At 49.5% G+C, this 17421-nt stretch overlaps 1 protein-coding gene across 1 annotated transcript; it reads left to right on the top strand.

Annotated features, from left to right (window-relative positions):
• The first annotated feature begins 1257 nt into the window (after nt 1-1257).
• On the top strand, nt 1258-12823 carry DIPK2B (divergent protein kinase domain 2B). The gene is made up of 5 exons (XM_084306028.1): nt 1258-1514; nt 4846-5110; nt 9202-9375; nt 10787-11075; nt 12299-12823. The coding sequence occupies exons 1-5, from the start codon at nt 1288-1290 to the stop codon at nt 12637-12639; spliced, it is 1296 nt and encodes a 431-aa protein (XP_084162154.1). The 5' UTR covers nt 1258-1287; the 3' UTR covers nt 12640-12823.
• Nucleotides 12824-17421: the final 4598 nt, after the last annotated feature.

The following is a 17421-nucleotide window of genomic DNA, read 5'->3' as shown; positions in this document are numbered from 1 at the left end:
TGCTGGTGTTTAATTTTGGTAACATCCAGGGAATAGTGGGGTAGGAGCAGTGTTAAGCTGGCCAGTGATGCAGAGCTGCTGGCAGGGAGCAGTGGAAAGGGATGATTCCTGCAGTGGGATCAGGGGCAATGTCCCAGCAACAGGAAAGGCCAGGGAAGAGGATAAACTGCTGGATGTGGGTGTTTGGCTCTGGTGTGGCTCCTCTCACCAGTGGATTTCAAAGAGCTTTGCACCAGAGTACAAGGCCAGACATGGATGTGGCGCAATGCAGAGCTGCGTGCTGGATGCGCTTGCTCGTGTCCCAGAACAGCACGGCCCCTTTCGTCTGCAGCGCTGGCAGGGTGCCCTGCATCCCCTGCCCTCTCAGCAGGGCTCATCATCCCTGCCTGGCTGCTCTGTGCCCTGTGGACAAACCCTGAATGTCAGCATCTCCCTTTTGCTCAAAGGGATGCACAGGGAGATGAAGTAACTTCCTTCAGGCTGCAGGGCCAAAGGGAGACCCCAGATCTCCCAGGTGCCTCAATTAATGACTGTGCTTCAAAGAGCTGCCCTCCCTCCCTGCCTCGTGCTGACAGGGTCACCCTCCTCCACAGCCCATCCAAAAAGTGGGAGCAACATGGCCACAGGGGTGTTAGGTGGGCTGGGTGTTGCAGACAGCACCAGGCTACCCTACTGTCCACAGCAGGAGACTCAGCTGTGTGATGGGTTTTAAATACCTCTGTCAAGAGGTGACTCCACCAGGCAGCACTTTTGGTGATTTTCTGAGGGAAAACCGAACCTAGCAAGCATCCGAGGAGCCCTGAGATGTGGCTCTGGGAATAACGCACCGCGAGGGGCTGGGCTTCTGGCTGAGCGTGCGTTCCTGCCACACTGCTGTTCCTCCCAAATGAGCTTTTACCAAGCGTCCCGCACATGCCCTCTGCTCCAGCGGCAGGATATCCTTCATTTGTCTGCACAAAGCGCAGATGAGCACCTCTTGGCGTTGTTTTCCCAGCCGGCTGACGGGAGGGTCAGCAGGGGCCGAAGCAGCTGCGGCAAGTAAAGGAAAGGTAGCCATGGCAACCCAAGTTATCTGCATCCTCCATGCGTTTCCTTCTCCCCACCCTACATCGTATCTTTCCCACCCAAACCTCAAGCCAATAGAGCCAGTGACCAGCTGGCAGGATGGGGGCTGCGGCCGGGGCTCCAGCATCCAGCGCATCTGGCTGAGTTTCGGGGCTCACCGCGGCAGGGCCAGGAGTGTAGAGAGGGGTGGCTTGCAACAGTCAGAGCTCTCCGCGACTGTAGATGGGGCGCTGGATATGTCACCTTTGCTCCAGAGTTGCAGATTCGTGGCTGCTGCTGCTGCTGGTTTTGGCCCTGAGCTGTAGCCCTGCTGCAGCAGTGACGGCGTCTCCGTCTGCGCCCCACGTCAAGCCCAGCTACAGTTTTGGCCGGACTTTCCTGGGACTCGACAAGTGCAACGCCTGCATTGGGACATCCATTTGCAAGAAATTCTTTAAAGAAGAAATAAGGTCAGAAACTCGGCACAGTGATTTTTAGCGCATTCTGCATGGTACCCTGAAAGTTGCCTGTTAGCGTTTCCCAGTGCTTTAAGGAAAGACGATGCAAAGAGTAACTTATCATTGGGCTGCCATTACAGCGCCGGGTATTTTAATTTATGTCTATGCATTGCTGCTCTGACTCTGTTTGCTTTTAAAGCTGCACAGACCCGACAAGAACTGTAACTTGAAGGCAGGAGTAAAAGGCACAACTTTCTGCACAGGGAGTATCTCTGGAGGAGTTCAAGGCAGTGGTGGGGGGAGGGAAGAGGGAAGGAAGAAATCAGTTTGTTTTGATGTCACTGGACGGATTTGATTGTGAGCAGCTGAGTAAAGGCGAGGGGTTTTAACTTTGCATGTTCCAATGGGCTGTGATAGCTACAAACATACGGGCATGCTATATAGTCTTGTACCAGGCACAACAGCACCCATGTGCAGAAATTCACGTGCGTATTAACCAAGACCAAAAGCGACGTGCACCTGCCTGAGGCATGGGGGCTCCTGCACATCAGGTACCTGTGTGCTACAGCACAGGCAGGGCTAAAATGTTCTTATGCTTTGGGGAGTTTTCTGTGAGAACTTGAAGGCAGCAGCAGAAGTTGCATTTGCCTCAAAGTCAATGGGATGTAGGCTGCCCATTTCCATGTTCACCTTTTCCGTGTTCACAAAGGTGGATGGCACTTTGTGCTTCCCTCTCTTGGTCCTCAGCAGGGCACGCTTCATTAACCCCCCACCACTTCCAGGAGCTGTGGCATGCCCTTGAACAGCAAGCACCGGGATGTGGGGTTCATTCCCAGAGCCTGCCCACCAGCTGGCCCAAAAGCAGAGCGTGGCAGAAGTTGTCACTGAAATATCAGATTTTCAAAACGCTGTGAAAACGAGCTGACCAAAACTATTTGAGGTCTTGCGCCAATGTTGGCGGCTAGCCTTGGCTGAGAGTATTGGGAAGGAAGTTTGAAAAAAGTGGATTGCTTCAATTTGTTAATATGATCTTTCTTTCTTTATTTTTGTTTAAGACTTAATTTATTTAATGTTAATGATTAAAAAAATGTAAAACTCTCCAAATACAAGCAAGGTTACTTTGGCTGAAACAAAACACTTGCTTTTCTCTTTTCTGAGTGAAACCAAGTTTGATTTTCTCCAGCATTCAGATCTGGGCCAATCTATAGCCTGTAGCTGGCGGGTTGGTCCTCCACGCTGATCTCACGGAGCACCTTCATTAAAGCCCAACCTGGCCCTGAGCTGTGCGGCTCCACACGAAGCTGGATTACTGCTGCTGCATGGCTCAGTGACGAATCCTGAAAGCATCCAGCACGTGTGCCAGGCCAGTGCTGGGCTGCCTGGAAATGATGCCAGGCACAGGGAGGCTGTGGCCCCCTCAGGGCTCCCCTCGTGCCCAGAGCAACACTCGGTGTGGCATTTTGCACATCCCAGCACCAGTGGTGGCTCTGTGCTGGTGCCTGCCTGGCGTCATCTCCCCTGAGCACGGCCGTGTGAGCCAAGTCACAAGGCACATTTATGCTTAACTTAAAAAAAAAAAGGGGGGGAAGAAAGAAAGCCCCAGCCCGTATCCATCCCTTTCCGGTACGTGCCTGGCTCTGTGTGCCTGCTTTGCAGATTAGGTGCTGGGAGGGGACACGGTGCAAAGCAAACCAAAGTAAGGCACAGCAGATACTCTGTAGTCCTGCCTCAAAACCAGGCAAAAAAAAAAAAAAAAAAAAAAAAAGAAAGAGAGAGAGAGAGAAAGGGTTTATTTTCATATCAGATGCTCTGACCATAAGGAAGCTCTGATTTCATATTGGGCAAAATGCCCTCAGCAAGAGCCACAGCAGGGCTAGCACCAGCGGTTGCATTGGATGAGGTCGGTGCAACAGCCTGGGATAACGAACAAATATCCTGCAGCATTTGCACGGGGCTTGCTGGGAACATTTTGAGGAGAGGGGTTTTCCCCCTTGGGGACAGCTGAGCTGCCCAGAATCTGCAAGATGCTACCCCCTACAGAGGAGCTGGGGAAGGCATCAGGACAAGGTTGCACACACTGATATTTGAAGGGGAGATATAGAGGGAAGTAAATCCAATTAACCCCCTCAAAGTTTCTCTGCGTGGAGTTCCCAGCTGGAGGTCAAAAAGAAAAATCAGCTTCAACCCTCGGCTTCGTTAACGCCTTTTCATTTACTGGCAGCTAGCTGCTCCTGAAGGGCACCCCTTGCCTCTCCTGTTTCAGTTTTGAGCTATCATCATCTTTAATTTATGGCGAGATTAAATTAAGAAATGTTTTCTTATGCACTTGGGCAAGTGTATAATGAGGAGAGCCTGGAGGCAGCCCGTGCAGCCACTGGCCTGGCTGAGGGCCGGGGCTCAGCTGCTCTTGCATCTCGCAGAGGAACCTGCAAAGCAGTCAAATGCCTGTTTCCATCCCATACCCTACACTCCCCACACCTATGCCCTGTGGAGACCCTGTGCCCATACAGGTGGAGGTCACAGTGTGCATTTGGTGCTGGTGTTGCTGTTCTCCTCGCTCCAGCGGTTCCTCCTACCTGGACACGGGGTGACACCGGGCAGCCAGGTCTCTGCCTGGACCAGCCTGGACAGGAAAGCTGGCATTTTTCACCAGAAAAGATTTTGCAGCTAAGGAAAGCACTACGTCATGGCATTAAACTTTTCCTTGGAACTCACCACTGAAAACTTCAAACAAAATATCCTTCACGAGCTTTGTTTCAGCGTTAGCATTTTGATTAATGAAAAAAATAATACACCGGCCTCTCCTGCATCGACACCGAGTAAAGCTACCACCTCAAAGTGAAAGGCCATTCTGGTATTTCCAAACATATTTGTGTTCTGGAGTTTTTGTTCCGCAGGGTACTTTAAAGTGTTATTATTCCTTTTTTTTTTTTGGGGGGGGACACTTCTCTCATTGCAGCACAGGCTTCAAGAAATCTCAAAATGTCAGGAGTTCCCAGGGAACTGAAGCCCCGAGCCTTCTTCCTTCACTTTTGCTGTTCACATGGCCCAAATGGTGATATTTGGGCATAGCAAGGGATATCATAACTGGGGAACAAATGCAGGTATTTTCTCCAAAGTACTTTTGGAGAATCACCTACTCTACTCCACCTACTCTTCTTACCTGGGGCATGTGTGGTCCTTGGGGTGGGAAACGGCTCCCCAACAGTGCCAAAGGGACCCCCCAAAATCACTTGGGCCATCTCTTGCTGAGGTTTTCGTGACGCTGTGTGGTGCTTGCGCGGTGGGTGTCGGCGAGGCTTGTTAACCCGCTCTCCGTGGGGCTCTCGTTTTGGTTTGGCAGGTTTGACACCTGGCTTTCTTCTCGTTTAAAGCTGCCCCCCAGCTACCTGCTCAGCTACTCGGGCAACTACACCGACGATGCCCAGAGCTGGCGGCTGGTCGACATCACCCGCCTGACCACCAAGTACCAGCACGACCAGGCGGACAAGCGCATCTGCACCTCCCTGCTGAAGACCAAGACCTGCAGCCTGGAGCGCGCCCTGCGCCGCACGCACCGCTTCCAGAAGTGGCTGCGGGCCAAGCGCCTCACCCCCGACCTGGTCCAGGTCAGTGCCCCACCACCGGCCCCAAAACCAGACCAGGGCAACCCACGGGCTCCTGCATGGCCCAAAGGGGACTCCCAAAGTGTCCTGTGCTGCAGTTGGGATAACGCTGGTACGGGCAAAGGGTTGGGGTTGTCTGCAAGGAGGGCAGGAGTGGGGATCCTGGAGGCTGAGGGTGAATGCCCTAACACCGTAATGCCTGCTGGTCCTCAGGCAGGGAAAAAAAAAAATAATAAAAAAAAAATGAATCAATACGTGTGAAAACACCAGCAGCTCAGGTGGGGATGTTTCTGCCCCACCCTCAATTCTTCCACCCAAATGTCTCAATGCTGTCTGTACTCTATGTATGTCTTCTTTATAGCTAACAGCGCAGGTATTTTAGGGTGAAGGTTCTCACCTAATTACGTGGCTGGGGAAAGAGAGGTTTAAAATAGCAGCTGGGTGAGCCCCAAGGGCCAGCCCAGGGGGACGCACCCAGGGACGAGCTTCCTGGGACATCTCAGGGATTTTTAAGTGAAGAAAGGGCACAGCCGGCTGCAGCAAGGCTGAGATCAGTGCATGCCAGCCCCAGAACTGCACCGCTTCTGTTTTCATGGCTCTCTGGCTGTGTCAATGAGGCACTGTGTGCTCTGTAACATGGCTGCTGGGCTCACAGTGGCCTGAAACAAGAAGCAGCCGGCAGCAGTGACATTTCCACAGCACAGCACGAGTGCGAGCTCCTGCGGAAGCCCATGGTGATGCTCCAAGCCCAAGGCCCCCCGCGCCTCCCTGCCCACCCAGCACCTCCTTGCAGCTGAGAGCCACGGAGCACCTCAGCCTGCACACAGCAAACACGAGCTGGCAACCCAGCACGAGCCTTCGGAGGGGGCTTCCTGCAGATACAAGAAGTCACTGCAGATGCTTACTGGCAGCCACTGCTCTCCTGGTGTTTTTGGAGGTGTTTAACAGCACGCTGCTGCTGCCCAGCGTGATTCTGCCCCCGTTTCATGATGCTGTGGTCACCCAGGGGTGTCTGTGCTCCCCTCCCTGCAGTTTTGGCACTGAGGAAAACTAATGACTCGAGTAATTTTGTCTTTTGTAACAGGGAATTACAACAGCCCTCCACATCCTTGAATCGGGATGACAGCCCATGAAGCGCTGCTTTTACACTTTGCGCTGCCTACCCTGCCTGCCCCAGCTCCCATCCGAGCTGCCACACTGATTATTTCACCCGCCACAACGAAAATACTTGTCAGACGCAGCGAAGCCTTCACTGCTAAAATCTCGCTGGCCTGGGAGAGGAGCTGGGCGCAGCTCGGGCTGTGTACTGCTGCCCGTGTTGTTGTAACGCGCATGGCAGCACTACCACACACTGCTCTGCCCATGTCTTGGGGCCAGATTTTGTCACTGTGAGCCATACAGGGCTTGTTTGCCCTCTTCGAGGTGAGCAGCAACAAAATGTAGGCTAACTTCAGCACCAATGGCCTGCAGGGCAAAGTTATAACCCTGGTTACAAAGCGCAGCCTGGAAAATGCGCAAGGACATCAGCAAGGGTGTCTGCAGCGGGGATGAGCTTCATGGCTTCACTGGACATCCTCAGCTTCTCTTTTTCTGGGGGGGTGAATGAAACCCCTGCCTTCAAACAGCCAGGAGCTGTGAGTGTTTCTATATGTACATCCAGCTCTCTCTTCCTGGGTCCAAATCCCAAATTTCTTCAATTGGTTTCACCGGGCAGCAGCACATGGGGCAGCAGGCAGCAGTGCTCCTGGGCTGTGCTGCCCTTCCTCAGGCTGGCTGAAAAGACAGCAAAGTGGAGAAAATTTGTCTTCCTGAGGTCATCTTTATGTCCCACTGGATTCTGTGCATGTCTGCATGAGATCTGCGTACGTACACATGGACAGGAGTTTAACACACATCACATATTGTGCAGTAGGGAAAAAATCATAGCTGAGTGCAGGTAGGCATTGTAGGAACTACTCATTATCAGATACAAGAATGTAGGAATTTAATCAAAGTAAATAAGAAGCTTTCCATATCAATCACAAACAAGATGTCAGGCTGCCTGTCAGGTCTTATTCTCCAGGGTGATAAGATGCTGGAAAGGACTTGAGATGTTCTGAGATAAATCAGTATCTTCAGTGTTTCAAGTATACAACCTTCACATTTTTCTTCCGCTGGCAGTTTTTGTCTGACAGTTTTACAACTGCGGCTGCCTTTCTGCTGTATGGATGCTGCTGTCATTCAGCCCCAGCCAGGTGTCGGTCACTGCTTTAGCCATGAAAAGCCTAAAACAGTTCCATGGGAAAGGAGCAGTCACGATCGCTGTGTGCAGCACATGTCCGCATCTGTGTTCATAGGATAAGCTCTGACCCTGGAAAAAATCCTAATTAGAGCTTCTATGCATTCTTGTGGTTTCTGTTCCTACTGTACACTTGTTAAGGGTCTCAGCTTTTGCATGACAAACTCCTGGAGCTAGTGAAGCTTTCTAACTTTGGCTGCAAATATTTGCATACACGCTGAGCTGCTAGAGACTTTCTCCACTGTTTCTCTTACTTAACACAATTCTGTTCTGCTCATTTTTTCTCACTTCTCCTCCAAAGGGAAAGTGACAGAGTCACCCATAAGGTGTCTGCAAGTGCAGTGAGACAGAAATCCATAACCGTCCCTTCCCTCCCCCTATGGTTTCTGATAATTAGTGGAAAATGTATTTCCTTCATAAGGCCACACTGTATGTGTACGTACAGAACTGTATGAAGGCTTGTAGCTAGAACTGAGGAGCATTATTTTTGACAAGTGGGGGGAAAAAAGTGTTCTTTGGTCTTGGCAAATCAACACTCTAGTAGGGATTGGGCTTTTCAGGTAGTTTTGACCATTCAGGGCTTGCTCCATGCAACTGATGGCCAAGGAGAGAGAGGCTGGGCCCCCCTGAAACCAGCAGGGAGGCAAAAGAGTGGGCACAGGAGGTCCTGTCCCTCCTTCTGCATCTGCACAGGAGAGTGGCACTCTCCTCCTTCTCTTGTTTCTTCTTCTTATTTTTTTCTCATGGCTGGTTAATCAATGCTTTATGCCAAATGAACAGCTCGTGCAGGAAGGGCTGTGCGAGACCTACCTCAGAGCTACCAAATGACTTGGGGAGATCCTGACTCAAATCTTTGCTCCCAGCGTGAAGAACGGCAGGCAGCAAACGTGAGCTCAAGCGCCCTGTCCTCTGACAAATGCCTCACAGACATCAGATGAGAAATTAAATCCAAAAGAACAAATTTGGCTACTTGAATCATTTGGCAGAAAGAGGTTTTGCACAAGTCCAACTCCCCTCCCCAGCAGAGGAAAGGCAGGGCAGCATTTCTGCATTGCTGTCGGGAATTCTCCTCCCCGTGTCACCTCTCCTTGGTTTTTAAAACTTTAAAACAAAGGTATTTTTCTACAACAAAGTTCTAAGTATAGATGCCATTTATCCCAGATGTAGACCGCTTGTTACAATTTTACAAATCAAGGCCACAAATTTGAAAGGTGAAATATGGTGATGGCTGAAGCCATTAGCCCAACAATTCTTTACTTGTTGCTGGCATTTGCAAGAAAACATGCTCAGGATATTCAAATTTGGCTTTGAGAGCTAATGCGCAAGTTTATCAGAGAGATAATGCACCCTGTGCTTGTGCCCATGTACAATGTTTATTTACAGTTTCAAGGCGTGTTTACTGACCTTAACAGGGAGCATTTCCAAGAAAGCTGCTTATAGGCTAGGCAAAGAGGGAAGCAATCTGAAGACATTATTTGAAGAGGGAAGTGACTCACTGGAGGAGCAATGGGAGAGGCCGCCGTGGGCCGGCAGGGCTGGCAGGGCTGGCGCTGCCTGGTGAGGCAGGGACAAGGGGCTGGTGGTGGCCACGGCCATGCTGTGAAGACTGCGTGCCATTTTCAGAATTTGTCTCAAATTGGTATTTTTGGCTGATGCTGTCCCATTTCTTCCTGGGAGGGAGTTGCTGTGGAGTCCCCCATGTGCCCGTGCCCATTAGTGGTGCTGCAGAGCAGAGAGCTGCCCTTGTACCAGAACACCTTTTGATATCTCAGGCTGGAAAAATAAACACCCATGTTGTGCTTTGCTCCCTCTCCAGGGCCTGTCTAGCCCAATGCTGCGCTGCCCATCCCAGCGCCTCCTGGACCGGATAGTGCGGCGCTACGCCGAGGTGCCAGACGCCGGCAGCATCTACATGGACCACCTCACCGACCGGGACAAGCTGCGCCTCCTGTACACGCTGTCGGTGAATTCACACCCCATCCTGTTACAGGTAGGTACCGCCCCGGCTGGAAACATCACCCCTTGCAAGCATGAGCCATGCCCCAGTCCCTGCTGCCAGGACTGCCCTTTGCACGCTCCCCGACCTTTATGAAGCATGTTTTTTCTGAGGAGATGGGTGGCTGAAGACAGGCAGACTCCTGCAGTACTCCCTGCACCAGCCTGTGAAGTTGCTGAGAGACACGGATGCCCAGCCCCTGAAATAAATCAGAGCCCAGATGGGTTATTGCAGCAGCACGCTGTGAAAGCCAGGTTTTTACACATCCCTGATGTTTCAGTGTCATGTTTGCATTGCTAATGTATTACTTAAAATCGCAGCCTTTTTATAAAATCCAAAGCACAAGAGAGCACACACAAACACATAAGGACTGAGACACAGTGTTGGGACTGAACGTGGATTTGGGGAGCATGGATTTCCCAGTCTCAGTGTGCCACAGCTGTTATTAATGTTTGCGTACCTCTGGTAGCTGGCTCTACGACAGGGTGCAGCTCTGAGGAGGTGTTTGGTACAATCCCGAATACCAATGAGCTCTGAGTTTGAAGGCAGAGAGCTTCTCTGGTCCCCTCCTGGCATGTGGCCTCCACTCTCACTGTGTGAGTACCTCCATGGGAGCATCCCCACGGCCACCTCACATCCAGTCCTCACTGCTGTTGCTTGCAACCCTTTGAGATATGATGAAGCAGAGAGAAGGCAACGTCTTCCTCCTGCTTGAGGCCACCGAGGGCCCACACTGTGCTCCCTTGCACAGTGAGGGGAATGGTGCTCATGCTCTGGGGATCTCCTGGGGGTCCCTTGGCCACCTTGCCCACAGCCCACCGGGGCACAAGGGTGCAGCTCTCAGTGCTGCAGAGGTGAGAAAAATGTGGTAAACCCTGTCCAAGTGTCCCCTGTGCAGCAAACATCCAGCACATCTGACTTCCAAAGTGGCTGGGCATGGTCTTGCCAATCAGCAAAAACTGCTCTGGCCCCACCTCACCTTCAGGCTGCGACTTCAGCGATGCAGTGCTCATAAAGGAGCCATCCAAGGCCGTATAAAGAAACCTAAATTTAGCTCTTCTCTGCCTAAAAATTTCATGAATTTAAAATCTATTATTGTCTTGGACTCTCTGGTTAGTCTCCCTCATGGAACAGATCTTGAAATATCAGATTCTTCTTGCTTAATCACCCAAAGAAAAGAAAAAGGGAGAAACGTAGGGCAGAGTAGTGCCTCCCTTGGCTGCTGGGGCTCGCTGTGGTGAGGGTCGGTGGTGGGCTGGCTCCAGAAGCCAAAGCACAACCCCAGCACGGCCGCTTGGGAAGTCCAAAGGATGCACTCAAAGCCATCTGGGAGGGAGATGGGCTCATGGCAAAGAGCACAGTGAGCAGGGCCAGGTGTTGATGCCACCGTCCCCTCTCCCGGCAGATCTTCCCCGACGTGGAGGGGTGGCCCTTCCCGCGGTACCTGGGATCCTGCGGGCGGCTGGTGGTCAGCGCCAGCACCCAGCCCCTGCGAGACTTCTTCGGGGCGGCCCCCGAGGTGGCAGCCGACCTGGCCCTCCAGCTCCTCGCCGTCCTCCGCTCCATGGGCACCAACGACCTCAACTATTTCTTCTACTTCACCCACGTGGACGCTGGCACCTTCGGCGTGTTCAGCAACGGGCATCTGTTCATCCGGGATGCCAGCACACTGGGCATCATTGACAAGGAGGAAGGTACTCAGCAGGCTCTGGGGCTGCACGTCTGTTGTAGGAGAGCTCGGTGTGACAGGCAAAACAGATCTTTCACCTGCTGTGCTGTATTTATTTATTTATTTATTGAAAATCAAACGAATATCACTTGCTAAGTCTAAATCATAAAAAGATCAAGGAGCGATTTACTGATAGCAAAAGCATCAGCAGTGCCAGCCATCCTGGCTCCGAGTGGAGAAGACAGCAGGCATTTTGCTCATGCCATCAGTGGAGCAGTGACCGAAGGATGCTCCGGGTGCCACGTGGGCACCTGCATGCCACACGGCCCCCTCTGTGATGGGCAGCAGCCTTCAGCATGTACAGTGCTGAGCACTCTCCCGTGCATGCTCCCTACATCACCTCTTTTCTGTAAAACAGTTGTCACACAAATGTCAGTACTTGTGAATAGAAACTTAATAGGCTCGTTTGTTTAAAGTAAAGTATTGGCCCGAATCAAACTCTTTTTAGGTGCATTTATCTCAGTAACTTATAATAGTAATAATAATAGTAATAGTAATAATAATAATAACAATAATAATAATAATAATAATAGAATCACTCATGTCAGTTTTGCATAAAATCAAGGATTACTATTCACTTTCCACAGTTTATATTGCTCTACCACTGGAAGCAGAGCTATCCAAAGAACATTCCTCCACTAATTTAACACTTTCATTTTGAATGTTCAACTTTTCAGAAGACCTTTGCTAAGCTCAAACATTCAGCTGAGCACGTCTCAAATATTCAGAAATAGTTGTCAGAGGATTTTCCACCAGACTTCTTTTTCTTGTCCCACCAGCTATTATGGTTGTCTTGGCTCCAGCTAGATGAGCTGTTTTTGCGCTTTAATGATTTTGGGTAACATGTAAAAATTACAGGTTTGACTGTTTGTGGTAGTTTCTGTAGGAACTCCATGTTCTAGGTTGTTGCTCTGATTCTTATAATTTCCTCTGCACCACTTTGACCCAACAATCCCTCTCTGCTTCCTCTCTAAGGCAATTCAGCAGAGCTCTGTCATTCAGAAAAATACATGTATTTCAGGGGAAAAGTAGCCCTTACACAGATACAGCACAGCATACATTGTGGTGAAAGATAGTAGTATCCTTTAGACAGCAACAAACCCTATATTAATACAGGGGCACAGACATATGTGATTATCCGAGATTTTATTCCCGTCTTTCTAACAACAATTTCATGGTCTTTAACAGGGAGCCAACTGATCGACGGCCAACAGGAGTACAAAGATATATTTAGCTGCTTGACTGTGGACTGCCAGTCTGCATTTGTGTCCTGTAACTCCATCAGAGAGAAGCAGAGCCTTGTCATGGTGTGTCAAGAGCTTCTGCCTAAGCTCCTGAAGGGGAAATTCCTGCAACCTGTACAGGAGAAAATAGACAGCTTCCTGCAGCACTGCGCGGATGGCCTTGCTGATGACCAGGGTGTCAATGAGGCATTGGCAAAGCTGGCAGAGCTCCTGAAGCCTCTGCGGTCTTGCGATTCACGCTTTGCCTACCGCTACCCAGACTGCAAATACAGCGACAAATACTGATGGCTTTGGAGAAAGGCTGCCCAAGAAGGATGGGACATGTTTCCTGGCTCCAGTGCAGGAAGCAAGGAGGAGCCAGGGCAGCTGGATGGAGCTGCACCAACTCCAGGACACCCTCATCGAGATGGAGGAGGAGGGAGCTGAGTGTACGCAGGATTTATTGTTCATCTCCCAGAGATGCATTTGTTACTTGGGATGTTAGATGTGATGTAAGGCTTATGGATTATAAACGTTATCATGAGTGACAAGGGCTACAGGATTAATAAATCTCCTTCACGTATTTTGGCCTTGGAAGAGTTTTCCATGCCATCCATTAAAGAGAAACCCTCTGAAGGCAGCATGCTCACAGCTAGCTAGATAGGGGAGCATTATTACCAAGAATGTCTTTCTGATCGAGACGATATATACATAATGTGAGATGGATGGAAATATTTAAGACTTTTCTTGTGGGGATTTTTAATGCTCCAATGCTATAGACAAACTGAGCCACTTGATCGGTTCCTTACCACCATCCATCACAGATCACTTCTACAGAATATTTAAACTTTATTACTTTTATGGAACACAGAACAGAAAGACACAATCAGCAGCATTAAAAAGCTGAAAGACCCAGCATTTCTCGAGACTTAATTTCTCTAATCCCCAGTTACTTTTAGTCTTTCCCAAATTGATGGGCAATAATTGGAGTCTAATAAAAGTTCTTTAAAGGTTTTAGGATTAAAACAAGAAGAACAACAAACAAACAAACAAAAACAACTAACAACTCTTAGATGTGATTGTCCAGAAAATATTTTCACACTTTTCTCTCTAAAGAAAACTGGAGGGAACCATTTGAACAAAATCATTCAAATGGAAAACTACCTTAAGAGTAGAAACCACATGTCCAGAAGATGATATATAAGTCTACCCTAAGCGTGAGACCACCTGAATAGTAAACCAGAGAATCACCCAGAACCACAGAATTATTGAAGTGGGAAGGGACCCCTGGAGATAATCTAGTCCAACCCCCCTGCCAAGCAGAGTCACCTAGAGTACATTGCACAGGATGGCATCCAGGCAGGTTTTGAATATCTCCAGAGACGGATACTCCACAATCTCTCTGGGCAACCTGTCCCAGTGCTCTGTCACCTTCAGAGTAAATAAGTGTTTTCTTATATTCAGCCAGAACCTCCTGTGCTTCAGCTTGTGCCCCTTGCCTCTTGTCCTGTTGCTGGGCACCACTGAAAAGAGTCTGGTCCCATGCTCTTGACACCCTCCCCTCAGATATTTATACACATTGATAAGATCCTCTCTCACTCTCCCCATCTCCAAGCTAACCAGGCCCAGCTCTCTCAGCCCCTCCTCTTATGAGAGATGCTCCAGCCCTCTAATCATCTCTCCTCTAATCATCTCTAATCATTCAGCACTCCTCTGAACTCACTCCAGTAGCTCCATGTCTCTTCTTCACGAGGTTCCTCTCAGCCCATCCCTCTAGCCTGTCGAGGTCCCCCTGTATGGCAGCACAGCCCTCTGGGGTATCAGCCACTCCTCCCAGCTTTGTATCGTCAGCAAATGTGCTGAGGGTGTACTCTGTTCCACTGTCCAGGTCTTTGATATGTAAATTGAACAAGACTGGACACAGTACTGACCGCTAGCTACAGGCCTCCAACTAGACTCCGCACCACAAAGCACAACCCTCTGAGTTCTGCCATCCACCTCACAGTCCACTCAATCTACCCGGCATTTCCTGAGCTTGACCATGAGGATGTTATGGGAGACAGTGTAAAAAGTCTTGCTGAAGTCAAGGTAGACAACATCTACTGCTCCCCTTCATCTACCCAGCCAGTCATCCCATCAGAGAAGGCTGTCAGATTGGTTAAGCATGATTTCCCCTTAATAAATCCTTGTTTTCACAGAATCGCAGAATCACAGGATGGTTGAGGTGGGAAGGGAGATCTGGAGGTCATCTGGTCCAACCCCCTTGCTCAAGCAGAACCGTCTAGAGCAGCTTGCCCATGACCACATCCAGGTGGCTGGCAGTGCTCCATCACTCACAGAGTACAGAATTGCTTCCTAATGCTCAGACAGAGCCTCTTGTGTTCCAGTTTGTGTCCATTGCCTCTTGTCCTTACATTGATAACAACACAGCTTTTGTTGGTTCCCATCCCATGTGGTCCCTGTGGGGTGTCAGAGACACTTCCCTGTTGTCCAGGGGGCTGTGAGACCTCACTGGGGTTTGGAGCTTGTCTCCTGTGATTCAGGTGTGTAAGAGTCACCAAAAATTTGACTCAGCTGAGTCAGAAACTAGACTTTCTGGATCCCCCTGTAAGTATTTTCATCACGGAAACAGTCTTCACGTATCCATGGTTCAAAAAAGAAATCAGTAACAGGCCTAAAACCAGAAAAAGATGTGAGTGCATTTGCATTGCTAATCATTGTGCAGAGTTACCAGGAGCAGGAAAGCAAGACAAGATCTAGCGTTGGCTGTGGAGGGGCTCAGTGTGTGCAGAGCACCAGGCCTGGGGTTAAAGCAAGGTATTGTGGCACATCAGGCATCCAAAAACACATGTGGCTCTGCTGCTGGCAAGATCTGCCCCAGGACATTTATTTTGCTTTTCCTCCTGGCATAAAATATCAAATACACCTTTCACCTCTCAAGAAGCAGAAACATTGGAAATAATTTGTAAGTAAATTTAGCTTCAGGCCCAGATGGTCCGACAGCAAAAATGTTTAAATATACAGCCTGAGCCCTCTTTCATGATTTCAGTCTATTTCTACATCATGGCTCTCTTCCAGTACAAAAAACATGTCCTTCGCTGGATCCATAAGGCTGACTAACAATCTGTTTTCAACAGTTTTTCTGGAATCCGTCTGCATCTTCGATCTTTCAGTCTGTGGTTTTACCTAAAGCTGTGCCTTGGCACCGGGCCCCTTCCCTTCCAGTGAGTCCTCCCGGTCAGCCACCCCTCACCGGGGCAGGTAAAGCTCCTGCTTTACCAACACTCTCAATAATTAATAACACATTGCTTCCCCCTGGGTGGTTCATTGCCATCTTCCACTCAGTGCTGGAGGGCAGTGTGGTTCATGGTAACCAAAAACGCCAAAAAAAATGCTCTAAGGGGAAGAATTTTTCTGCTCCACCCATGCCCCAGGAGAAATAATTTGCAAACCATGGGTGTGCGGAGAAGTCTTCACAGTTACCCCACGACACAGGTCTGAGCTGGAACCAGGCAAAAGGACTGTCACATGTGCTTTGAAAGGGTGTCACATGTGCTTTGAGTAGGCCCCAACATCCTGTGACCCTAAAATGCTGGGTGTGAGAAATGGAGGAATCGTTGTCTTGCTCTGCGGCTGGATTCAGGTGGCAAAATGGCAGCAGGGGTTTTGAGGCAAGAGGCATCCATTTTTCACATGGCTTGATTCAAAGCTGCTCAAGCTTAGAGGAGTCTCCCCACTGGCTTCAATAGGCTTTGATATGATTATTTTTTTTTTTTTATTGCGATTAAAAATAACAGAATCATGGATTTAAAAATATTACAGCATTGGAAGCTGTGCTTACCACCCGTTTCTCTTCAGACATAGATTACAAAGGCCAGGCTCACATAAGACTGTGACTAATATACCAGCCATAAAATCAGTCCATGGCTCAGAAAGCAATCATTTTCCTAAACTAAAACTTATTTCCCCGTATTTCCCTGGCCTTTTATTTATTTATTTGCCAATTCTTCCCTTTAATATTTTCTTTTCTCTTGGCAGTTAGGCCCTGGAAGCAGTGCCCACTCTGTCTGCCAGCTTCAGTCAGGCCTTGAAAAGCTAGTAGGCCACGCTCCAAAAGGATGTGAAATTAATTTATAAATGGCAATTATTTTAAACCTAATCCTCCCCAAAAGAACTCTCAAGTAATTTTTTCCTCTCTGCATTTGAGTTATTTCTGACAGAGGCTTTGTGCAAGTCTTTGCATGCTGTTCCCGGTAACGACGTAGAGAGCGTCAGGCCTGCTGTTTTCCACAGCAGGAGAAGAAACGCAGCCATCCTTGGTCCTCCACCAGTCCCACAAGCAGCCCGAATATTTCCTTTATCTGTGGGTAGTTGGCAGCTGCCTTTATGTCCACGTGTTTATTAGGCGTCTCTCTTGCTGTCCAATACCCTGCATATTTTTAAGCTTTTATGTCAAGACAGTCCTGGTTCATAAAACTGTATATTCTGCCATGTTTCATGTAGTGGCATACTTTAGTACTCTCATTTCTCAGCGTGGCAGCCCATAGCAAGCAATCTTCCCACCGCAGCTCACCACTGCTCTAAGTATCATGTTCAGTCATTGCCTTCACACATTTCATCAGTGCTGCCACCCCACACACCCACCCCCCAAAAAAATCCATTTTGGAAGGAATGGCAGGCATGAATGGCATTAAATTGTCCTCCTCGGGCATTTCTGCTGAAGAGAGAGCACCTGGTAGCATGTGCTGAAAGATGCCCCTGGGTTGTGCACCTCGTCATAGGCTGTGCAGAGCCTCTGAGGTGGCCTTGTGCTCCCAAATATCACATCTGTGCCTGCTGAGCTTTGTCCCTTCAGTCACCTCCTGGCACCTCCCCAGCCTGCTGCCTCGGCCAGGACACTGCACATCCAGAGGGCAAGGGACGTGAGGAGTATGACTAGGGAAACCCAAGCAGGTACTGAGGTCAAGGTATCTGGTGTCCCACAGAGCACCCCTAAACCTTCTAACAGGGGCACTTTCATTACAACTGGTCCTGGCATTTGGAGTCTCAGGGCTATGCCCCACCAGAAAGAAAATATCCTGTAAAAGA

The sequence above is a fragment of the Netta rufina genome, assembly GCF_964035555.1.
Source record: "Netta rufina genome assembly, chromosome: 1".
Lineage (NCBI taxonomy): Eukaryota > Metazoa > Chordata > Aves > Anseriformes > Anatidae > Netta > Netta rufina.
This window is presented reverse-complemented; position numbering and strand designations above follow the sequence as displayed.